This window comes from Erigeron canadensis, chromosome 3, assembly GCF_010389155.1.
Source record: "Erigeron canadensis isolate Cc75 chromosome 3, C_canadensis_v1, whole genome shotgun sequence".
Taxonomy (NCBI): Eukaryota; Viridiplantae; Streptophyta; class Magnoliopsida; order Asterales; family Asteraceae; genus Erigeron; species Erigeron canadensis.
Genome location: NC_057763.1, coordinates 32,670,560 through 32,696,475, shown reverse-complemented (window position 1 = coordinate 32,696,475; position 25,916 = coordinate 32,670,560). Strand labels below are relative to the sequence as shown.

Sequence of the window (25,916 nt, the reverse complement as noted above, 5' to 3'; positions counted from 1 at the left end):
GGGTAACAAGTGGAACGCAATAGGTCGTACGTTGGCGATAGAAGGCGATGCCAACTGTGGTGGTCGGGACGACATGGATAATGGTGGATTAGTGATTAATTCTAGCCTTCCAGGTAGGTGCTAAGAAGATAAGGGGGAATAACCGAAGAACTAAAAACAAAACCACGTATAAAAAAGGTTGTAATATTTTTGTACGGAATTAATATCTATGAGATGTTTTTACCCCTGAATCGAAATGAAAAGCAAACACTTTAAAATCTTTGAAACCTTTAATAAAATCTGAGGTTAGAGGTTTATTCAAAATCTGTGTAACTATAACCGTTTATTATTTTAAAAAATCTGTATTTTGACAATTTTGTAACCAGTTGCTTCAAAATCGCCTAGAATATTATTTGCGCAGACAAAAATTATGCACAATTAATCTGACTAAAAGCTTAGATGACCGAACTAAAAAACAACCCTTATCTTGGTGTAACACAGTAACCAATTTGTTTATAGGATTTGCTAACTAGTGCCCCAGGTGTAGTAGTTAAGATGCATTTAATGAAGTATTTATTGAAGTCTAACTTTCCTAAAATATATAAATATGTATAAATTATTAATTTAAAAATAGAAATTGTTAGGTTGAATTAATACACATTAAATATAATTTTTGTTTAATAAGGAAATAACAAGTTTATTAAATGTTTTTTAACTATTGCATTAAGGGCACTAGTTAGCAAATCTCTTTGTTTATTTTACCTTAGATGTTATATAAAGAGTCATTCATTTGTAAAAAGACCAGCTTATACCCATTTTCTTGACCCAAAAGTAAACATTGCGTTGGTTTCACAATTTCACTGGCCTGTTCTTTTTTTTCAACCAACATCTACGTCTTATCTTTATCTTAAATCAAACAAAATTTCTATCAAATAAGAAGTTGTTGATTATCATATGTAAAAGAGCCATGTAAATATTTTACTAGATTGATGATTTTACCTCTGGGTTTAAATAATCGGAAAACCTCAAAATAACATAATCCTTTTTGATTCAAAGGTTTATTCAAAGGTTTTTGAAAAAAACAAACAAGCCCTATAATTAAAGTTGTGAGTGAATGATTGTTGTACACATTTTTTATCGAATGACGGTCTGAATGAATAAGATGAGTATTTAACCTTTTTGATAAATAAATGTTTTTTTACGTTTAATGACGATTTATGTTTTAATGTAATTTTATGTGATTGTGAATCAACTTTTGAATAACTTCAATAAAACAAATAACATAATCCTTTTTGATTTAAGAGGTTTATTCAAAGGTTTTTGAAAAAAACAAACAAGCCCTATAATTAAAGTTGTGAGTGAATGATTGTTGTACATATTTTTTACCGAATGACGGTCAGAATGAATAAGATGAGTATTTAACCTTTTTGATATAATAAATGTTTTTTTACGTTTAACGACGATTTATGTTTTAATGTAATTTTATGTGATTGTGAATCAACTTTTGAATAACTTCAATAAAACAATACTCGTATCATATAACATTATGAAAAATCATAATTGTATGTTATTATTTTCAACAAACTACTTTAACTATTCAACAAAAATCGTAAGAAGGAATGAAGGATTGCATTAGTTAGAAACCCTGTGTGCAACTTGTATCCAACAAATAAGTAAAAATGTTAATGGCAGAATAAGAAAGCCAACGAATTTGTGATTGAAGAGGATGATATAGGGTATATTTGGCAAAAGTAGTCGTAGCTGATAACTGTAATTTGTAGGTGTAGCTTTTCTTTGGAGCTGGAAGCTGTAGCTTTTAAGCAAAACTGTTAGCTAAAGATTTTATTTTTTAAAAGTATTTGGTATGGTAATTGTAGCTGCAACTTCAAGAGATATTTGTGTTAGTTAAAAAATTAAAAGTTTTATCGAAAAGCTAAAGCTCTTGAAACGCTATATAGGGGGTGTTTGTTATTGTGATTACAAAATAGATTTTGCGTTTTCAAAATAGATTATGCGTTTTCAAAACTGCGTTTTGAAAAAACAGGTAGGTACATGCTTCTTTAAAACTGCATTTTCATAGCAAATAATCACTTTTTCACACAAACACTTTTTTAAATTATTTGCGTTTTACGAACATAATAATCAGATAATCACTTTAAAACGCATTCCCAAGTATCCTCTTAATTTCATTTTAGAGTTTTCTCTTTTATATAAAAGTTAAAGCTAGTTGCACCCAAACAAAACTTTTAATACTTTAAAAACTTTTAGTTTAAAATGAAAAAGTTAAAGTTTCTAAAAGCTCTTGAATAGCTGTCGTACATAACCATATTGAAGTATTTCATACATCATACATGTTTAAAAAATAATAAAAATGAAAAGGCCAAGTATAAATTTTGTAATCTTTGGGCCTAGCTCATGGCATCTAAAAAAATGAGTCCAAGTAAACACCACGTATAGGGTATAGTTGATCGAATAACCCATTAAGCTCAGACTAAACAAGTAAACAGTACAGACACTTGAATATCGATCCATTTAAACTTTTTTTTTTTTAATTAAGAATATACATGTATAATATACGTGAGTCAAATGTTTCTAAGTTGTAATTTTCTAGAACGACATTCTATTATATTTCTTGAAAGTTAGAACTGACGGTTACCAGCTTCGACGATTGTCAAGTTTGTATGGGGTGCTCGTAATGGTTTTGTAAGAGAAATTAATTACAGTTATGTTATGCTACAAAGTAAACTTTACATTTTATTTTAATTTATTTAGATATATATGAGCCATGCTAGAATGACAAACAAATTACAAACTAATTGTTACAAACATAAGTGACATTATAACATTTAGTAATAAATTTTAGTAATAAATTACCTTTAAAGTTTAGTTAATTCGAATTTACATTTACTGCTATATGACTTTTATCTTAAATGGTATAAATGTAATTATAACATTATATTACAATCTTATATATACTATAAGACAGTTGAACTAATAATCTATTAACCAATCAAATCGCTCAATTTCATCAAATTGACTATCGCTTATGTCATCATTTAGATTAACTATAAATTAAAAATACTAATAATCATTATCCAAATACATTATTATATTAATATTTATATTAAATTGTAGAAAAAGTCTCATTAATTTACATTTTTTTATTTCCATCAATAAATTACACTTTTTAACCCTTAATACTTAATTTATATTTATTTTTAGACATAACTTGAGAGAATTTTTTAAAATATACAATTATGTAATTAATTAAATAAGTTTAAACGTATGAAATATTATTTACAAAAAGTTATTCAAACCTAATGACTTATTAACAAATATTTGCTTAGATTTTTATAAATTATATATATTAATACTTACTTTATTATTTAATATAAACACAATTTGAACTCTAGAAACATATCCCAAACATAATAACTGATGACGATATACAACATCCTTATCCTAAACACAATAGGAATCACAGATCATGGGACGATCACAGAAGAAATCACAATTTCCAACAAAAGATTACTTGAATACTAAATCCAAATGAATATAAACTTCATTCAAGATTCATTTTATCTCTCAATAAAAAAGGTACATACTTTTCTCCTTTTTTATATATTAGTTTTGCGTATTAATGTTTGAAGTTACAATTGTTATTCAAATCAAGAGTCCTAACTGTTATCAAAGAATAGAAAACAATCATAATTGTTATCTAATTATCATAGGACATGTGACTGAAAATAAACCTATGCGTGTTATGGGTTCGCATCATGATCAAGTACATATACTTGAATGTCAAGTACAGGATCACAAGTATGTTCATATTTTAATTCTTAACTATCTTTCATAATAATATCACATTATAAGAACAACTGGTTTCAAAAAAATTTTATTAAAGAGAAATTATTATATTATGTGCCATGTGGAATGACTACGACAAACAATTCCATCAATATGTATCAGCTAATTATGACAGTGACGAACCTGTGATTATTATACTACAACTTCCAAAGTATAACACTTAGAACCTTATATTTTCAAAATTATAAGCTTTTATAACTTAAATATATGAAAATCTAATATTGATAATATCGTTAACCCGTGTCCAATGTTGGACACGGGTCTAAAATCTAGTATTAACTATAAGATCAAAATGATAAGTATTTGAAAATTTTATATTTAATATTTTATAACACATCTTATATGTTTTATAAATTAGTATATATTAAAAAATGTATCTTTTAACTTTAAACGAACTCCATGAAAACACCACATATCCCAAACTTCCCGCATCGATTTGGTAATCGACACTCTTTCAAGTTTCAATCATCCCATTCTCGTTTGCACTTCTGCAGTGCCGGCATTATAGTACTCTTGGGCTAGGCACAAGCCTAAGGCCCAATAAGCACTAAGGCCCCCAAATCTTCTATACACATCGTATTAGATACTCAATTTTGTATAATTATGATTAATAAAATTATATTTAGGGGTTTTTTTAGTAGAAAACAACTGTATGTGCCTTAATCATGTATCCGTTTCAACCATCACACTTTTCTTGAAAATCTAAATTCTATTACTCTTCTAGATAAATTCAAACAATCTTGTCGGCTCTATCATGTTGTGTCATTCGATTTCAAGTTTATAAAAGGTATAATGATTATCCCTCTTTTCAACTCTCTTTCTCTTGTTATCTTTAAAGTTTAATCTATTGCTTTCTGTAATCTTAATCTCTTATCTTATGAACTTGAGTTAGAAGATTTGATTAAAGAGTTAGCCTCTAAAAAAAACTAGAAAAGTAAACTTTTAAATATATATATATTTTTTTAACTCCACCATTAATATGCTATCTAGTTTATAATGCCGATTCCAAACCCGGATATAAAGGAGAAGAGTTTTAATTAAATGTACAAGATGATATAAACCTGAATTGAAGGTCTGCTAGTAACAATAAAAGGCAACATGGTTTTTGACTTTTGCAACAAGGCAGCAGGTACGTATATATCAATGAAAAATAGTTAACATCAGTAAGTTGAAAAGCAACACAACAGATTGTATTAGTCCAACAGACTAGTAGTGCTAAATCTTTTAGTCTTTCACGGTAGTTTTGTATATTCGCCACAAGACAGGTATGTTTCTTTTGCTTTCTTTGTTTACCTTAGTTTTATATGTCCCAACTATCTAGGCCCCCAAAATTTATCTTGCTTAAGGCCCCCAAAAGCTTTGAGCTGGCCGGCACTGCACTTCTGTCAAACATAGTGTACATCAGCCCCAAGCATTCCCTGTGCATTTTCACGATATATATGGCTGCCTTAGGCACATCATGATTCGTGAAATTCTGTAAAAAAGTTTTACATTTACAAAATGCAAATAATTTGAAGAATTATAAGGACTTTCACACTTATAATTCAAAAAATTCAATATCCACACTTATATATATGCGTAAATAAATATTAAACTACTTAATTGTCATCGACACTTAAAAATCAGTACAATATTAGTTTGTAGCACTAAAGTTATTCACGGTCCCTTTTATGTGAACAAACATAGTGTTACAAAATCACTTTCCCATTTTATAAACATTTTGATTTCAAAAAATCTGAACTATAAAAAAAATGTTAACAAACTTAGGTTAATATATATATAAATCGATTAAAAAGAAAAACGTAAGAAATGTGAACTAAAAAATGTTGACCAGTGGTGTCTTTGTCGTAATGCATACATGGTTACCCTTCGAGTCACGAAATGTTACCATCTGATCATAGTATGGCAAAAACATGCGGCTGGCACGTACGAACCTCGACTTGCGTTGCAATTTGCTTTACAAATGCTGCCTTTTATCATAGCATTTTAAAAATCTATACTTTTTAAAGTCATCTTCTGTTCGCGATATATGTTTGCGTTAGCTGTGGATATAGACTAGGCTAAGGGGCAGACTTCATCTCTTCTCTTCTATTCTTATCTTCACTCACGAGACCGATATATAAAAGAAGAACAGCAAGTACTTTGGAACTTGAATTGTCCATATGTCAAAATGTTAACTGGGATCAATGAGGTGAAACTATTGTGGTAACGTCATTATATGACTATATGGATCCATAGATAAAGATTAAAGGTCACAAGTTTAAAGCTAACTAACTACTTGTTAAAACAAGTAAAAAAATTTATATCTTATGAACCCATTGCCCATGTGTGAGACTGATGAAATACATGGAAAAAAATCCATACAATATTTATTATTAGTGTCAAAACGATACATGAAATTAGAAGTTTTTAATCCAATTATCCTTTTAAAATGTTAACAGATACCAGATAACAATTTCAGTATGACGTCTATACAAAGTTGTCCGAGTGAATTGCCAACTGTACGTCTTAATTATAACACTCTCTCAATGTCTTTACATTTCAAGATTTGATTACAAATCTCGGTGTAAACGTAACGCACGTTACAAATTTCGGTGTAAACGTAACGCACGTTGGATTGTATTGTATGTTTTTAATAAGTAAAAGTTCTGACCATGTCCTTGTCAAGTTGTCTCCAATAAAATAAGTAAAGGCAAGCTTCACATAAAAGTAACTGGTTGATATTTTTCAGAATTTTAGGACACGTAGATCAAATCAATGACACGTGTTGCTCTGCATGCAAAGCAAATTGCCACATCGTATGACCTTCACATTATCCCAATAAATGTGCTAACATTTTCCATTAATTGGTGGATCGATCAGGAGTGTTAGTTGCCGTGCGTCACGTCAAATTATCTTAGTATTATCTATTTCTTCCTTCCTGTTGTTCGGTAAGAACTAGGACGATTCGCGAGCCAATGTTAAAGGCCGAACATATATCTCGATCATATATTTTGAAACGAAATATCTCAAAATTATATAGTGAAAATTAATAATATTGATGATCATTGCAAGTGTACAAAAAAGTTACAAAGACAGTAGTAGTCAAAATATATAGTAGTTTGCAAAAATAGCATATCATCCAAGTAGTTTGCCACCGTGCACGTACCTTTGTCGTCGTCGTTGCCACATTTTGTAGAATACTCTTACAAAGAAAAAAAATTCCAAAAGTGATAGGTATTCAGCTCTAAAACCACCTTCAAGTTGATAAAACAACTAGCTAGCTTTCGGTTGACTTAGAATTAGGCCAGATTAGTAAACAAAAAAACCAAACACGAAAATGGATTAAACTAGCGATACAAATTAATTAAGGAAAAGCCCTTATAGTAATTAATAAACCAAAAATTAAAAGCATCGCTCCATATATAAGTCGGTCATTTTTTGGTGCGTTCACGGTCATGATTTAACCCCCAGCGGTGTATCCCAAAATGCAACCGAGCTGCCGCGATTAAAAACTCGACCGCCTGTTGCGGTGTGAGTAACTCCACCACCGCCATCAACGTCTGAAGTCGTAGCTCGTCCGCTTTCTTGACAATCATTGCCAGCCTTTCTGTCTTCTTCTCTAGATCCATACATGTCCCGCCTATTAGCTCTATCGCCTCATCCTGCTATATATATATATGCACAAAACGTATATTTTCAATCAATTATTTTTTGCATCAACACAATTTCACAAGATATATAATTAAACACAATTTAGTAATTAATGAAACTTGCTTATCTCTAATTTTATGTTTCAAATTATTTTGTCTCTGATTCTAATTAACTGAATACATCATGCAATGTGCTGCTTTCTTTAAGGAATTACATATATATATATATATATTTTTAAAAGATTATATTGAAGACCGAAAATAAAAGAAAAAGTAAATGAAATGAATAAAGGGTACATGCCTGCCATTCCGAAAGTTGACCGGTGATGGAGTTTTCTTGTTGAACAGTTTCACACTGGAAGTCACTCACACGGGTGAACTGTGCCGGCGACAGGTCACCCAGGTCGCCGGTACGCAACCCTTGTAAGATGTCAACGAGCCTTGACTCGAAAAGGATACTTGACTCTGTATAAATAAGGTGAAAAGCGGTGGTGGGCCGCCACCCCGCGATCCAAAGAAGGGATCGTTCCATGGTGGTGGACCACTTTGCCGAAAATATAGACAACACGTCTTGATTTACGGCAAGGGACTTCACCCTGTAGAATTCAGAGAAATGGAGCATGACTTTGTTGACGAGTTGGATGAGTTGTTTGTCGCCGTCGTCGGTGGTGGGTGGACGAGGGGCTTTTGTGAGCTGCCGGATTTGGTCATGGAGTTGCTCATACCATGTTTCGTAGAACTTTTGGAAGTCCATATATGTAAATAAAAATGTGTAAATATATATATAGAGGGAGAGAGACTAGAGAGGGATATATATATAAGCAGGGTACTACTGTTTTATTGAAGGGGAGCAATAGAAGGGAGCTTCTTGGTTAAGACTACATTTTTGTGAGAATATATATATTTCGAATGTTTGGGATATGTCGGCGGCGGCTCGATGAACGACGGGAATTGAAGGAGATTTGTGGTGTTGGTGAGCCCTAATTAAAGATACAAACAATTTACACTTGGTACGTCAATATTAATTTTAGGATCGAGTGGTTTGGTTTCAGATATATGTCGTGTATAGGTTTTGAGTAGGAACAGGAATAATGGGATTTTGATGATCACTATATCTAAATTAATGGATTTGATTATTAACTTATGATTTTAAAGTCATTCATTAGACATTTTCAATCAAATTGAAAGTTATTCAATTCTTACAATTTATATAGTTATTATTAGGGTCTAAACGAGATGATACAGTTCGCGAGTTGCCCGAATTCGACTCGAAAATTATTCGAAATTGACTCGGTCTTAGTCGAGTCGAGCTCAAGCCTCAATATAGCCTACTCGAAAAGCTCGCGAGCTTAATCGAGCTTGTACTTATTTTCAATATTACCCTTGAATATTATATATTTTTAAATAAATTATATTCTACCAAGCCGAGCTTGAAATTATCGAACTGACTAATTTAATTTAAACTTATTTTTAATTCTTAATCGAGTTGAGCCGAGTCGAGCTCGAAAGTGTCGATTTGTAAAGCAAGCTCGAGCTTGAGAATAAAGGCTCGGTCGAGCTCGAGTGGAGTTTTGTGCTTCGAGTTTTACAATCGAGTCGAGCTCGAGCTTGACACTGTGTTGGCTCGATTACCCCCTAGTTATTATGCACTAAACACGTGTTAGTATGTTACTATACTATTCACTTTAAAATGATTTCATCAGGTTTAAGGTGCCTTTTGTGATGCATAAGAGATGAGAAGATCGAATTTCAATTAAATGCACTATTTTCATTATATAAAATGCACTTCCATTTTAATTTAAAATTTTGTCAATCCATATTCGGTAGATAAATTGATTAAATAAATTTCTTGTGACATACCAAAAAGAAACTTAATTTGTACAAACTCTAAATGGAATAGTAACAACTTTTTATCCAAATTAGCAGGTTATTCGTATAATGTTACCAGAAATGGTGACGGCAACAAGAAGTGAGAGGTGAGTCGTGATTGTGGTAATTATAGTTGTTAAACTCTTACGAATCATAGGTCGAATCATACGAGTCGAGTCAATTTACATTGAAAATGAGTCGACTTGCTTGATGACTCGTTTTTGTCCAAACTCTTAGAAGTCATTGACTGAACTTGGATCGAGTCACAAGTCGCAAACTTATAATTATTGTAGTTTGATACTATTGTTATATATTATATATTTATTTTGCTACATTATTTTGTGTGTTATTTATATAGTTTGATATTTTTATCACGAATTTAGAGATATATTCTATGTTTATGGCTATATATATATGATTATATTATGATATATTATGTAATATTTATAAATGTTTTAATTTTTATGAGTTGAGTCAAATGTCATGAAAACTATGGTGGTAATAATGACATCTGAATGAAAATTGATAACGTGACTATTTTCAAGGATTGAATGATATAATAATTAAAATTGGAATATGTAAATGTAAATTAAGTTGTATAGCCAATGATATAGCCAATGATGATTCCAACTAGTCAGAGACATCCTAGGTTTTACCCAAGGTCTTGAGTTCGATCCTTAGAGATGATAAGTATTGGGGATTTTTTCTACGAATACTTGAAACGGCCATGATCAACATATCGTTGTCTAAAGTACGCGCAAGACTTTACCATTATACGGTGACGTTTTTCTGATGTCGCAAACCGGTTGAATATTCAGAAAAAAAAAGTTATATAAAATATTGTAGATATGAAGTCTTTGGATCATTTATACTTATTTTATACTTAGGATTATAACATTTAAATTTAAAAAAGAGTTATAATAATAAAATTTGTATAAATAAATATAATTATAAAAACAACCGTTACCATACTTGATTAAAATTATTTCTATTTTTTTATATATTTTTTTGTATATTTAGTTTCGATTCAGACGTGCTGAAGACAATTTTAACCAACGATTTATTGTACTTCCAACCCTATTTTCATGGAAAATATTTTGAGATGAGAAACCCAAGACTCGAACACAAGATCTTGAAAAAAACTCACCCCGAGACTCATTTAGTAAATTTAAAAGATATCTCTAGCCAACCTATTTAAATGGAGTTGGTTATTTTCAACTTATTTCGAGCTTTTACAACCTTTCATTATATATCAGCCTAACCTTTCACATTCTTTTCAATATCTATAAAATGTAAATTGTCGATCAACAATACCTTAACCTTGTATTATACTCCGTATTACAATAATCTTTTAAACATAACTCAAATGTCATTATTATTAATTCTTATAATGTCCATTCATGTGTTTAAATATTACAAAGTTTCTTAAAAGGAAAAACAGAAGAATTATGTAAAATTTAGAGAGAGATTATATAAAATTTTAAGGTTATGTATGTTTATCGAATTTAAAAGTTTAATTTGTAATTTTTTTTTTAAGTAACAGTAGACTAGTAGAGTACTAATCATTTTCCCATATATGAAACTTGGAGAATAATCAAGAAAGCAAAGGGTAGAATATGTAAAATATTATAATCACACCCACAATTCCGTCTCTTTGTTTTGGGGGAAGAAATCAATCCAGCAAAATAGAAATTAAAAAAGAAAAAGAAAAAATGACAATCGGACAAGGAAACAACATCGGCGGCGGCCTTCAGAAGCTTTTGCCCATCCTCTATGTAATCGGCGCCGGAAGTAAATTCATCATTCAATTTTTCCTTAGTTTAATATCTATATCTATATATCTATATAATCAATAATATATATATGTAATCAATAATATATATCTACAGCTTACCTTCCCATACCCCGCGCAGGGGCCCTTTTGTTGTTGTTGTTGTTGATAATGAAATTGAAACTTGTGTTTATGAACAGTAATATGTACGGCTGTGATTAACAAGTGGAAACGGAAACAGGAATCAGAATTGAGACATCAACGACACCGACGATTGTTAGAAGATCCCTCAAAACCTGTTGATTTTGATTGACCCCACATCCAAATCCATATAAAATGGTATCCATTTTTAGCGCTATGGTTAGCTATTTTCTTTTGTAATCAAAAATTTTGAATTGGTTGGATTTTGATTAAATAATATAGGTTTTTTCGTTAATTCGTTGATATGGGAAGAAACACAAAAATTTTTTGTTGAGGTAACCCAGCTATATTGCTTTTTTTTTTATATACTTATTTTTAATTTTAGAAAAAACTTGAAAATATTGTGTTAGATGAATAACTATTAATATCAGTTCATCTTACTATATGGGGTTTTAAGCTGATATTTTGATTTTATATGGTGTATTAAATAGTTATACATTTATAATAAATCAGGATTGACACATTAAGTGAAGTCGGCATTTAACGTTTTCCTAAATAAAATTATATCGAGGGAATAATTTTTCTTTTTAACGGTTGCCAGGGGATAATTGATAAGGTAACAAAAATCCAGAATTTAATGAACTAACTTTCATAAAAGGTACAATTCGACCTATAAGTTATTGAAATATGCACAAAAGTGGACTAGCCTCGTGCCCGTCGTAACGTTGCGGTAGCGAGAAGGCAACTGTCAATATCAGAAAAACCCTTATTGATGGTGAGGAATTTGACGGCGGTAGTTGGGACGATGAATTCGGAGAGAGAGGTTGTGATTTAGTTGTTGATGGTGATGAATTAATGGCAAAGGTTGCGATAGGGAGATCGGCTAGAAAGAGTGATTTTTTTTTTTTTGTTGATATGGTTTTTTTTTTGGGTTTAAATTTTGATATGGATAATTTTGGCATTTAAAGGAAGAGGTGTAAAATATAATGTAATTAAGGAGGGTATTATGGAAAAAAAGTGCTTAAAACTTAATCCCAATACCTTTATAAGGGTTTATAGATAGATTATAGATATAGTCATATAGATGTGCAAATATACAATTGATTGTCAAGAATTCAGATGCTGAGCATTGGGGGCATACTGGCACGTTCACGAGACCGAAGAAGGTTACTTGTGAAGAGTTACATGGATTGAATTCATCGTAATCTCTTTAGTTTGTTTCCTTCTTTTTAGATAAGATTGGTTTTTTGATAGCTTTTATAGAATCAATATAGTTTAGGTTGAACACGTTTTTATCTTATTTATTTACAAAATCCACCCAAAACAATTTTTATCTTAAAACACGAACCAACTAGGTGTTAGAGCCGAACTATACAACAGAATTGCAGAAAAATGAGGAGCAGTACATCAAATGCACAACAACATTATTTAAGCACCAACAAAATCAGTGAAATCAGCTTGAGACTTTAACTCGACTCCAAGCTTCCCAATCTAAAGAGGATAATTATGCTCTCGACTTGATACAAAAATAATGAGGACTTAGTTGCTTAGATGTCAGTCACCAATCATCTTATTGAACACCACGGTTTCCCGTCAATAAACAAAGCCTTTCCGGGCACGCCACATGTATCAAAATACAGTAAGAACAATACTTGAGATTAGTCTGTAAGCTCATAAGAGGGGAAAAAATCATCTGCCTTGTTATCGAATTTCCATTTGGGCATATTGTTGTATAATAACATGCATCCAAGTTGTCAAAAGGATTTGCCGTTTCTAGTCTATAGAAGAAAAAGAAAAACAGGACAAACTATTATCTTGGTTCTTCACTGATTTATATACTTCAAGTCTTCAACAACACTTAATGAGATTTCCATGCTCCTACCAAAAATGAGACTTCTGTCATCTTACCACTCACGCATACAGGCTCGCCCATTTAAAGTTTAGTGCACATAATCTGTATATATCTATAGAATTTGCTTATATCAGTTCATGAAAGTTGCTATCAAAATCTTACCTAAATGAGACTACAATATGAAACAAAAGCTAATTAAAGATAAAAGGGAAGATACAAGACTTCATTAAGGACTGATACAAGCCTTTGGAGTGAAATTGGTAAGTAACTTAATTAATCTCACTAATAATAACACCACTTCTCTCTTTTTGTGTCTGTAAGTAAACTTGTGAGAGGCCATGGAGAATAATGACTCTTAGAAAATGAACAGTTGCGCCTGCTAAATATTCAGGTATTTGTTTTTTATTGTTTGCATGCGTTATGTGCATATCTGTGTTCCAATTTCGAAGTGAAAAAGTCTACAAAGGTTGCTGGAGTTGCGTTTCAGTTATCTACTTAATTGTGTTGCTAGGTTGTATTCGATTGTTTTATCCCTGATTAATTTGTTGAGGTCACTAAACACTATTCTCTTCTTTGAAGATTACAGGATGCCCATAAAAGCTCTAGAACAATAATTAACGACAGGGATGGCGTATCTGATTCTTGTTAACTGAAAATTTATATAGCATCCACTTTTGCTCACTAAGCAACTGTACATCATCCAGCAGTAAATGCGGACCAGTTCAGTGAACCAAATAAGTAAAGCATACACTTTCTTTCTCTCAGGAAATATCTTTTTTGAGGTTCACCAAACCTACATTTGAAGTTTTAACCTTTCTGGTTTTAGGGTCTTACTTCTGGTGTTCCTTTTTTCAGGTTGAATTTTCTTGCAGTAAATCATTTATAAAAAAAGAACATACTCCCCCAACTTGGCAGTATCAGCATTTGCAATGCTTATCTCTTTTAATGTACCATTGCAGGCAAGTGTTTTTAACTATAAGCCTTTCATCATATTATATGTAATAAGTTGCATTCATTATATCCATAAGTACAATTCTTTCACCTTAGAAAATGTCATAGCCTGCCTTGTATACTGTTTTAATTCTTCATAAGTCACAAAAACATGCTGCAAGCTTCTATTTATATTTTTACCATGAGGCTAAATCAACACCAGTATATAGTACAAATACTTTTTTTCTGCTGGAAATTGGTTATATTATACTGATACAAGCTAGTCTCAGTTTTTAGGTTACTGCTGAACTGTCTCAGTTTTTAGGTTACTGCTGAACTCTGTTTACAATTTGTGCTAACCATATAATTAGAGTGGTAGTTGGCTGGTAAACTATGTTGTTCTTCTATTAGATACAAAATTTACTACTAATCGATAGAAAGATAGTACTATGTCAATAAAGACATACTTCATCTGTAATACCACTTCAATGATCGAAATAAGAGTTTTTTAGCACTTGGCTTTAGAGGAAACTTTCGGGTATCTGTTTCTTGTATGGAAATTTTGTATCTGTACTTCTTTTCTTGCTAGCAAAACTTGTCCTGTACCTAGGATAATCAGAGAGTTCCATGCTCAAATGATGTACTTTATGTATTGTTTGACTTATCATAAAGGCATCATTGCATCAATGGACGGGAAGTACCATTACTTATGAATGAGTCACTTTTTCCGCGGTCAAATGGGCCAAGTTCATAAATTCAGTTACACTCTGTGAGTTTTAGTAACGGAGACTGAATGAGGAGTAAATATACATGAAGCAGAGAAAATAGATATTAAAAGTTGAATGAGTGGATTGACTGGATTCGTCAACTCAACTTGAAACTTGTACATAATATCTCAAATCCCCTTTTACCAGGAAGACTAGACCATGTAAACTAGACTTTTTAAAATCCAAAATAAACTAGTAAACACAAGATAAATTATATAAAACAGAAACTTTTCGAGAGAAAGCAGATTTGTGAGCTTTTATCATTGGTCAGAGCGCTTGGAGCTCAAATGATGTACTGTTCTTAAAGCAGAAACTTAATACTCCTTGCTGTAAGGACTGCAAACTATTCTCACAAACGGGTCTTCAGAGTTGAAGGAAATTAAAGTGACTTTGACATATTGTTGCTCAACTCATTCACTTTTCATCTATAGCAGGAAGCAATATTTTCGGGTTCTCAGGGGTGGTTTTTGGGTCAAGAACTTATAACCTTGTAACATGTATGATATATCTATGTAAATTCATGTTTTGTGTTTGGAGGTACTGTTACCGCAATCCATTTAAGTTGATCATAATTTCAACAGTAGATTGAAGATCATGCACAGATAGCCTGCTTTAAAAGTCTTGGGTAGTTGGGTGGTATATGTTTACGCCAAACACCAATCTTTTTCATTTGCTTATATGGGCCAGCTGGTTGAGAAAAGTAAATAATGCTAAAGACCGGGTATATAAAATTCTAGTTGGACCCTGGTATTCATTGTCTTGATGGAACCCATTGGTAGGAAAAATGAGAATGTCTATGTGTGTGTATCGAATATATGTGTACAAGCATACATATGGACCTTTGTTATGAATTAATTCTGCACCGGCTACTGATACCCAAACCCGACCCATACCAAAAGCTACTCGTTTTCCACTTCTACGTAGTATATTAGACTCTTGATGTAGCCGAAGATTGTGTAATTGTAGTTTCAGGATAAACATATCCTACTGGTGGCAATGGCTGCCCTAAAACCCATATTAGCCCTACAATAGCGGTGGACCTTTGGAGACAGTGAGATGGTGAGACAAGGTTTTGTGTGACTTGACCCCACTTAGCTTCTCACTAGCCATGGCCAAGTTCCTTAAGAACACCTTTGTTGGCAATAAGAACGGCTCAAAAGCACGAGACCATGTTACCACGACATTTTCAGCCAACACATTTGGAGACCAATTAAATCAATGCATAATAGCATACAGCAGAAAAGACCTAAAGCAGAATGAAGAAAGATGTTAGGGCTACGCTGCAGCATTGATAGAGGAAGCAGAAAGAAGCTCCTTGATAAATCTATATTGTAAGTTTAACTAAGTTTTGTACATAAAATTTTTACCAAGTATAAGAGTTTTGCAAGTGCAACTTTCTGTCTCTTAAAAGTTTGCAATGTACAGTATATTTAACTGTTTGTTACAAAGGTAATTAATTTTACATGTTTATTAATATAGGCAACTGATTTGTTTGTACACAATAACTATACTTTATATTAATATCTACAGTTCTAATTTAGTTAATGGTATTTTTTTACTGATTGCACCCTTTAATATATGTCATGTGTGAACGTGAATATGATATGAGGTTTTACAGTGGATTTTGAAAATCATAATCCGACTCAGTTGGTAAAGTTGCAGCGGAATTTCGAAAATATTCATAGAACACGAATTGGAAATTCGATCATGCACTATCCTTTAGCTTTCTTTGACACATACTTTGCTTGATTGCTTTCATGATTTCAACAGGCCCATATGTTATCGTTTGCCTCTTAATTAGTAGTTAATTCTGCTAGAGAAATATTCAATCTCCGATCCGTCTTACTACTAAGATATGTGATTGCTTACATTAAATACAATAGGAGAAAAAAAACACACAACACAATAATTTAAGTTCAACAAAAGAACAGATTACTTTTTTTCATTGTCATACATATATTGATGCATGAGAAAGAAACAGGTGTACAAATTTCGGGCTAATATGTAATTAAATCGTAACTTTTGGCCTCTGTAATGATAAATTGTGGGTTCTAGTTTTGTAATACATACTTTACAAATATACATGGATGCATTTTATAAGAACATATATAATTGTTTATATTATTATTATTTTTTCTGAAATAAGAGAAACAAATACTATGATCTTTATGCAGACAACATTAAATTGATTCTGAAAGAACCACAACGAACAGTCACAGATCCGGACCAAAAGGACACTGTTGATCCACATGTTACGTGTCTCCCCCAGCATTTTATATTATATGCTTCCTTCGTCTTACAGCATTGTATATGAATGGATGCTATATAACGCGAATTTTATGAATCAAAAAATTATTTAAATACTTAGTTTAGTACTTTTAAATACAAAAGGGTCGAATCTTTTTCCTATATTTTAATTATGAGTTTTGTTAGACGAATTTTTAAGGGTTTTTGTTAAAATGAATTAAATAGTTGTACACTCATTATAAAACTAGACGAATACATGCGCAATGCGGCGGTATAAGTGGCGGTGTGTCGGTGGTGGCGGTGGCAACTTGTAGTGGCAACGGCGGCGAGTAAGATAGATAATTGATATAAGATTTAAGGAGTTAATGAGGTAATTTAGTAGATAAAAATGTATGCAATAAATGTTTTAAGAAATTAAGAGATTCCAAAAAGAGAATACCTAGTTTGTATTATAAGGGTGTATAGATTTGGGGAGACAAGCTTTTCATATGAACATGTACAATTTTTTTTATTCACGTTAAGTGAACTCCTATAGGCTTCATTTAACATTTTCCTAAAATTATTTACTTTATAAGTTTTGTTTTACACAATTAAAATATTTGTCTATTTCTTTTGACAACAATATAATTTTTCATGTTTGTACTTATCATATTTATAATGAGATATATCATATGAACGTTGCCTCTAAACACATTACATTTATTTTATATGGTAATATGTAATATTTCAAATTGAACTTTTTAGAATTTCCTATATAAGTTCCCCGCACGCACTTATAATCAAATCTTATTACCAAGCACTACACGTCTACATCTTGATACTTCAGTAAACATATATAGTTTTTCTCTTGCTTCTTTCGACCGACAGGTATGTATCTTAATCACTTTACCCCTTTTTCGACTTTTACCTTTTTATGGCTGAAGTTCCTTATGGAAGCAGTTTCTCTACCTTTGAGTAAGGCTAAAACTGTCTACAACTCACCTCCCCCATACTCCACTTAGAAATTGGGTCCTATTGTTGTTGTTGTGGTACTACACGTCTACACCTGAAAAATTATATATAGATTTATTAACAATTCTTCATTCAGCTTGAAATTCACAATTCCTTTGAAAAGCCCAGCTAAACCCAAATAAAGTACAAACAAGCCAACAATCCAAGAGGTGACACCAAAATAAAATAACCAATGTTTCGTTGTGATATTATCATGTTTACTTGTAGCCCTATTTGTTAACAACAAAGTCTATAACATTAGTCTAGAATTAATACATTTAATTAACCCGGACATAAACTAACCAACAATAAATATTTGTAACTGACTCATGGTCAAATGACAAAATGTCGGTGTGGATATCTATAACGATCCATAGGCAACTTCACGTTGTCTACGCATGTGCAAAATTTCATATAATGATGGTGAGGTTTACTTAAGATCGTATCCATACCAAATATTAAAAAAAATAAAAATGAATGATTAAGTTAATTGTATATGTAAACAAATTAATGGCAATGTTCTCGTGGATTGTAATTTAATCATCTCATGTTCCATGTTGTCATAAAAACATAAACAATTTAGGAATCCACATAAACAACATCGAATCGTACGATTTGATACTCTCAAGTCTCAACAAATTAACAACCTCCTAAAAGATTATAAGAATGACATAAAACGATGAAAATTTTTATATAGATGATGAATCATTGACTTTCGTACAAAATTTATTATTATACGAGTATTAAAATTAAACTATATATGCCCTAATTTAAGGTTTATTATGATATCTATTGTAAATCATTTTTCTAATGCATGAATTACACGTACGCTAATACAATAAGTTGCGCGTATTAATCACGTTCACGTTAAAGAGCCTTTTCGTATCATAGATTATTAGCTTAGCCGTCGATCATTATTGTTCGACAAGGCCCGAAAGATATATAAACCCGTACCAAACAATAGAAATGAAACTCATGCACCCAGACCCACCTCGAATAATTAAATGGATTTATCGGTTTTAATTTGTACAAACTTTTATATAAGACTAAAATTATAATTATAATTATAATCTCATTTTATTAATAACAGCTCAATATGAGTGTGTCATCACGTACTGTTCAACGTAGGCCTGCCAAAAAGAGAATACTTCAACGATGATACATGTTGCCATGCAGGTAGCCTTTTATTTCGATGTCTCTCATTTAATATACTGGCGTTATTATTAATTGTCATTGGTGAACTTCATTAACACTATATATGTTATGTTCGTAACATATTACATCATCGTTGATCTAATTATATATCCAAAGGAAATAATAGTTGCTATTAACAAAGTCCCTAATCAGAAAACTTCGATCCGGCCAGTAGGAGAGAGTGAGAGACCTAGTAACAGCCCATGAAGCCAGCCAAAAGCAAAAGACATGCTGGGGATTCCGAACTCTTTAGCTGCAGCATCAATGATGGGGAACTAATCTATTCTTATACGATTCTTTAATTAGGATAGAAAGTTAACATTATATATTATTCAATTCACATGTTTGTTCAATTCTTGATCTAGGCTATTTAATTTAGTTTACAGCCTGAATATATTGTTCAAAACTAAGTGACTCACTTTTTAGTTTATGCAGCCATAATCAGTTTTGAGAAAAATACATAAACATTTTCTCATGTCTCTCTACAGGTCTACTATACCAACATATAAAAATCTCATTTTTTTTCCTGTGCAAGTATACTATACATGCATCTCTATTCTTTTATAAAAACGAGAGCAAGTACCCGCGCGTTGCAGCGGTGAGATGATGGGGTGATATGTCATAGAGTGTGATAGCCAAATGTCTTAGCCGTACGGGCTCCGCCCTCGGATTTAGAAATTCGCCGAAAATATATCGAATGACATCTCTAATGAAAGAGCATGAAATTTTAAGAACACCCATATAATTTTTATAATTTGTCGATGTACGGTTTGTGAGATAAAAGATTTTGAATGAATTGGAAAAATATATTATTTATGGAAGAGAGAAAAAAGAAACATGATTGGTTGAGATTTAAGGAGAGAGAAAAGATGTTTGGTAAATATAGAAATAAAATAATCAACCCAGCAACTGAGATTTTTTTCAAGATGTAGAACGATTTGACCTGTTTGACCTAAAATAATCAACCCAGCAACTAATTAGACACGTAAGCCTGGAACTCGACCCATCGATCCAAACTTTTCCAGGTTGTTGTGTTTGGTTCGAATTAACAGTGGGTCAAAGTTGAAATTTTTGACTGTTAAAATAAATAAAAAGTTAAACCGCCAAGTCGTTAATCCTAACCCGAATCAACCCATTGACATGCATGCATGCTATTTGATATAGCAAGCGAACCATGCATATATTAATTGTGAACTAAACGTGTCAATGTATCCTACCCTATCGATGACCTTTACTGCGATATAAAATACGTTCTTATTCTTATAATAAATGCTATGTCTATAATCTTATCAAATAATTAATCATCAAAATAAGGTATTTAGTAATTTACTATATTAGCCTCTTCCTATCTATAAAACCTCCACTCTTCTATCTCTAAAAAAGTACTAATTCCATTAATTAGAAAAGACAAGCAATTAATTAAAAAATGGAAGGTTCAAGGCTAGAAGAAACGATGAAGAAGGGAGGAGAAAAGTATAGGTCCTTTCTCCATGAAGATTTAGCAGAGAACACCAATTGGAGACACGGTGGTCCCCCTGTTTACGATGCCGTAAACAAACTGTTTGAAGAAGGCCGAACCAAGGTTTGCTCCCTCGTTAATCGTCAAGTTTGATCTTGCAAACATATATATATATATATATATATAGTCCTAGCTAGCTAGTCCTTAATTTATACTATGTGTCTGGTTATCTTTGTGGACTTGAAAACATATATGACTGCATATATGATTTGATATGATGCACTAATTTATCGTTAAGTTACCAGCTGGTTGTTATGTGCATAACACGCACTAATTTATCGTTAATTACTTAGATAGATATATCTATAACTGCTTTCATGCATTAAATTAACTAAAGGATCGATACTAGATTAACATATATAGGAGTATATAATATAATTTTTTAATCAACCGTGCGTTTAATAATATGTATATATATTTGACAATTAATTAGCTAGGTTAATGATATTTGTTCACACTTTTTACATGTCATGTTTTCAAACGTAAATCTCTTGGTTCAAATCTTCTTAAATCAAGATATATAATCTTATTTTTAGACTAGTTAATAATTAAACGATCTGTTTTTGCTCGAATTGAAGAACTTACGTACAACAATGCTCGATCAGATACTTATAGAGACATATCTTCTCTATTGAAACATCTAAAGTTATCTAAATTTTAAAAATTTCTCTTGGATTTTAAAGCATATATACCACACGTACGTACGTACCCCAGATGAGCCATAATGATTCATATATGGTGTGGGCGATAAGTCAAATCGATAGCCTAGCTATCAATCTCTAGGTCGTGGGCTCTATTATGGTAGACTTTTGTAAATATGTGATATATTTGTGTTGATTGTTTAGTTGTCTTTCCAAAAAAATAAATTATATACATCACATTTATTCGCATATTTGTTTACCATAGAACACTTGAATCTATAGTTTTTGTTTCCAAATACACGGGCTTACAAATTTATCAATATTAAATGTTAATTTATTATGATTTAAAATTTAGTTTATAACTTTTAGTAATAAAAAAATCGATCTATATTATAAAACTTTGAGTGTGAGTCTGTGACATACATAACAATATTTGAATATTACAAAATCATAATTTGTCCATAAAAGTTGTACATCATAACATATTTACCGATATTTGAATATTAAAAATCATAATAAGTCACTATCATTTTATTTTATTTATTGTTACAGAAGGTGATATTACATTCTTATGTTACACTTTTAGAATTATATCTTATCTTTAGATGAAACATATTTTAAATATTTAAAATATTTCAATTAGAATATGATAATGTTATACTCTCTCCGTCCCAATTTAAATGTCTTATTTTTACATGTTTTATTTTTATTATGTATCATGATATTTATTAAAAAAACTTATAAAAAAATGATAGTACAATTACTTTTAAAATAGATTGATTACCTAGAAATCAATATTATTTAATGTCATGAATGGAAGAAAAAATAAATAAATAAAGATGTCGATTATAAAATTGTTATTATATTATACTTACATATGGATATAGGTATATCTTTATAGATATAAATATTCCCGTTAAATTAAGTACACCATAGATATATTATTTTATTATAAGTATATATCTATGAAAATATAATAAAAGGCGTAAAACTAACTTCTTGATTTTTTTATGTAATTAATTAATTAATTAATTTCATATTATAAAATATATTTATGGCATCAGCAATTTTCAATTTGATGGAATTGAGAGTTGTTATTTAGGTGAGTTATTTTTTAGTATATATAAAGATAAATATAAAGATAAATGATATTACAAAATCAAAGAATATAATAGTTTACAAAAATCGTAATCTTAAAGTCTATCTAATAAGTAGAGTCTTGGGTTTGTAAAATAATAAATGCTTATATATTAATCCAAAACCAAATTTAAAGATAGTTAGTATTATCCAAATTAAAGCTACGTGTGTTTTTTTTTTATCTTTTGGAAATTCTTTATTTTTTTTCTTAATTAAATTAATTAATGTACAAAAATAAATGATGACATCATCAAAAGTCAATTTGATAAAATCGAGAGCTGTGATTGGTTAATAAGCTATTAGGTCAGTTGTCTTTTAGTATATATAAAGATATCTATATGGATTGCTTAGTTTTCTTTTTGGATAACTTTTTCCAATATATATGATTAAATAGAAATCATACACTAAATATTATTTAAAGTCTTTTATGATGACTTGGATTTAGGGAGACTCGGGTTCAAAATTAAGAAGACAAGGTTTTCCCCTAATGTGTTGTCGTGAAAGCGGACTATTAGTGAGTTTTTTCTCCTACTAGGTTTGGGTGAGAGGGTTCTATAGTGTGGACTCGATTAAGACAATATAGTCTAATCACTCTGTTGTGACATTCGATCCATACCTGTCAAAAAAATATACGAGTATTAGTTAAAGCCTTATCTGACATTAATTATCGATCAATGTTTGTTTGTTAACTGGTTGAAGGTGTGGGAAAAGGGATCATTAGAAGAAACCGTACAAAATGCAATAAAATCATGGGAGATGGAACTAAGCCACAAGACTCGCATACAAGACTTCAAGACAATCAATCCTGAAAAGTTCAAGCTCATTGTCAACGGTAACTAGAAAGAAATTATACATATGCTAAAATATATGGCGAAAGTCTAATAAATGGTACTTGGTATTCATCCAAAAAAATTTAGGATGTCAACTTCTAAGCAACGTTAAAAGAGTATAGTTTAAGAGTCATATATGGTAAGTTTAGTTATTTAGAAATCTAAGTTATTCCTAAACCCTCAATAACATTTTAAGCAAAATTAAACTTTGAATCACTGGTTTTCAATAGGTGGCAAAATTGAATCTCCATCTTATAATTTATGTATTTTTTTAAACTAGCTCAAATCTTCATGAAAAAAAAATTATTTAGTCTAGAAAATTTCAACAATTACCGACTTCATTATTAAATGGAGATGAACTCTACAAAATGAGCACGAAATGTATTCCTCGTACTAGCTTATTAAAAAAAGAAGCTAATGATGTTATTAGTCAGCTAGGTTGTATCTTAGTGAATTAAATTATTAGTATAATTTTTCAGATATGATTATATATGTATATTTTCAACCATATCGGTCAAGATGAATAAAAAAAAATATGATAGACATTACATAACCATGACGAAAGCGACTTGTGGAGTTTGTCAATCCCAATAGAACAGAGTCGATAAAAAATGATATCGAAATCGTGATAAAATTTGAATCATACGTTAAATAATTTTTAAAAGGATATATCTATTATTATTTTAAGTATATTTTTCATATGGAATTTAATTAATTCAATTGACAATAGGCAGGGAGGGTTTATCAGCCGAGGAAACATTGAAGGTAGGGAGTTATAATGCCTTACTTAAAAATACACTTCCTGATGAATACAAGTATTACAAAGCTGAAGAAGAAACCTTTGAATCGTCTCACGATGTTTTTCGATCAGCCTTTCCTCGTGGATTTGCGTGGGAAGTGATAAGCGTCCATTCTGGACCGCCCGTGATATCGTATAAGTTCAGGCATTGGGGTTACTTTGAAGGTCCGTACAAAGGCCATGCCCCTACTGGCGAAATGGTTGATTTCTATGGAATGGGCATCCTCAAGGTACTAATTTTCGTCTCTTGGTTAGGTTTCAAAGTTTTTTTTTAGTTTTCAATAATAGGCAACACTTAACGGGTCACATTTGATATTGCAACCCAAATCATATATATATTTCAAACACGGTAATATTTATTTTATATAAACTAACTTTTTTTTTTTAAATTGTTGATACAAATGTGAAGGTTGATGAATCATTGAGAGCCGAAGATGTTGAGATTTATTACGATCCAGCTGATCTAATCTCGAAATTGCTCAAGGGACCGTTGATGATACCTGGAGACCAAAATGTGGCCGTGGATACTTCTGTGGCACAAACGGGCAGTTGCCCTTACCAGAATTAATTAGCAAGACGGACGATATATATGTGTTTGCTCTTGATGATGTTGTGATCCTTTTTCTGGTTAATTTGTGTGCTTAATTTACTGTTTTAGTTTTTTCTCATTCGATCAATATCAAATTTGAATGTATGAACTCGATCAAGTTCTCCAATGTTGAAAATTCTAAATTCTTTGTATTTTCTTATCTTAATAAATCTCCTCGTAATTAGATATAAATCTCCTCTTAAGCAAATTAAATCACTGTGAATTTTGTTTGTTCCAAATTTCCTATATCATATCGTGTTGTGAATGTAATTCCGCTTTAAAACATAATATGTTAATTGGTCTATATATAATATATGTTCACAGTCCACAATGCCTTTATTTAGTCGATTTATAGTGAAATCTAAGTAAAGGTTTCGTAACATTACCAAAGCAATAGCTCCGATGCATTTTGTAATTGTCATCTTGCAAGTTCGAACACGTAAAAAGTTTGACAAGACATCTATCAAATGGGTTAATCCATATTGGCATTATACCCCCCACCCCCCCCCCCCCCCCCCCCCCCCACCCCACACACACACACAACCAAAAAAAAAAAAAAATCCATAAAATGTACTTATTTCACTTCAATAATCAATCATTCTATTACTTAATCTCTTAAACCATATCTATAATACTTTTTCAATAACATACTCTCACACTACCGGTCTTGGCCATCTAGAATGATAGGTACATGGTTTGGTGATTTAAGAATATTTTTGAGATTTAGATCCTCTAAAGTGGATTCGATCAACTTTATAAGTAAAGTTAGATTAACTTTAATCATTATATTGGTTAAGTTAGATCAACTACAAAGAATCACAATCCATACTTTTGTAATATGCATAGTTTACATTCAACGACCACTCAATGATCTAGTATATCACTCGGACTACAATAACTTGACTTGGTATACTTTTCAAAATGTTATTTTTCTATCTTCTACATATGTCTATATGAATTCTTCAATAATAGAAAAAAACAAAAAACTAAATAAATTATTTTAACCATAAAAAAGGTTATACGTTCGAAGTGTACGTGTAAATAGGTTGATAAGATAATGAAACTTAATTTATTGGGTAGATCAAAATCGAAAGAATTGATGTTTAATTCAAGTCTGTTTTCATACCTAACACGAAGGTGAAAAAAATGAAAATGATTTTAG

At 31.1% G+C, this 25,916-nt stretch overlaps 2 protein-coding genes and 1 long non-coding RNA gene across 5 annotated transcripts; 2 read left to right on the top strand and 1 right to left on the bottom strand.

The window, feature by feature from the left end:
* Positions 1 to 6,954: 6,954 nt before the first annotated feature.
* On the bottom strand, positions 6,955 to 8,270 carry LOC122594649 (protein DOG1-like 3). Its single transcript, XM_043767079.1, has 2 exons — positions 7,780 to 8,270; positions 6,955 to 7,493 (listed from the first exon to the last, which is right to left on the bottom strand). Exons 1-2 carry the CDS (start codon positions 8,230 to 8,232, stop codon positions 7,260 to 7,262), a joined length of 687 nt encoding a protein of 228 aa, XP_043623014.1. The 5' UTR covers positions 8,233 to 8,270; the 3' UTR covers positions 6,955 to 7,259.
* A 2,671-nt stretch (positions 8,271 to 10,941) lies between these two features.
* Positions 10,942 to 14,214, top strand: LOC122594054. 3 transcript variants are annotated; one of them, XR_006322920.1, is made up of 4 exons: positions 10,942 to 11,138; positions 11,319 to 11,457; positions 13,698 to 13,849; positions 13,967 to 14,214. It is a non-coding gene; the product is annotated as an uncharacterized LOC122594054 (long non-coding RNA). The 3 variants fall into 3 exon arrangements; XR_006322919.1 differs by having other exon boundaries at positions 13,691 to 13,849; XR_006322918.1 differs by lacking the exons at positions 13,698 to 13,849; positions 13,967 to 14,214 and having other exon boundaries at positions 11,319 to 11,554.
* A 6,431-nt stretch (positions 14,215 to 20,645) lies between these two features.
* On the top strand, positions 20,646 to 24,906 carry LOC122594416 (pathogen-related protein). Its single transcript, XM_043766879.1, has 4 exons — positions 20,646 to 20,821; positions 23,236 to 23,368; positions 24,097 to 24,395; positions 24,575 to 24,906. Exons 1-4 carry the CDS (start codon positions 20,666 to 20,668, stop codon positions 24,731 to 24,733), a joined length of 747 nt encoding a protein of 248 aa, XP_043622814.1. The 5' UTR covers positions 20,646 to 20,665; the 3' UTR covers positions 24,734 to 24,906.
* Positions 24,907 to 25,916: the final 1,010 nt, after the last annotated feature.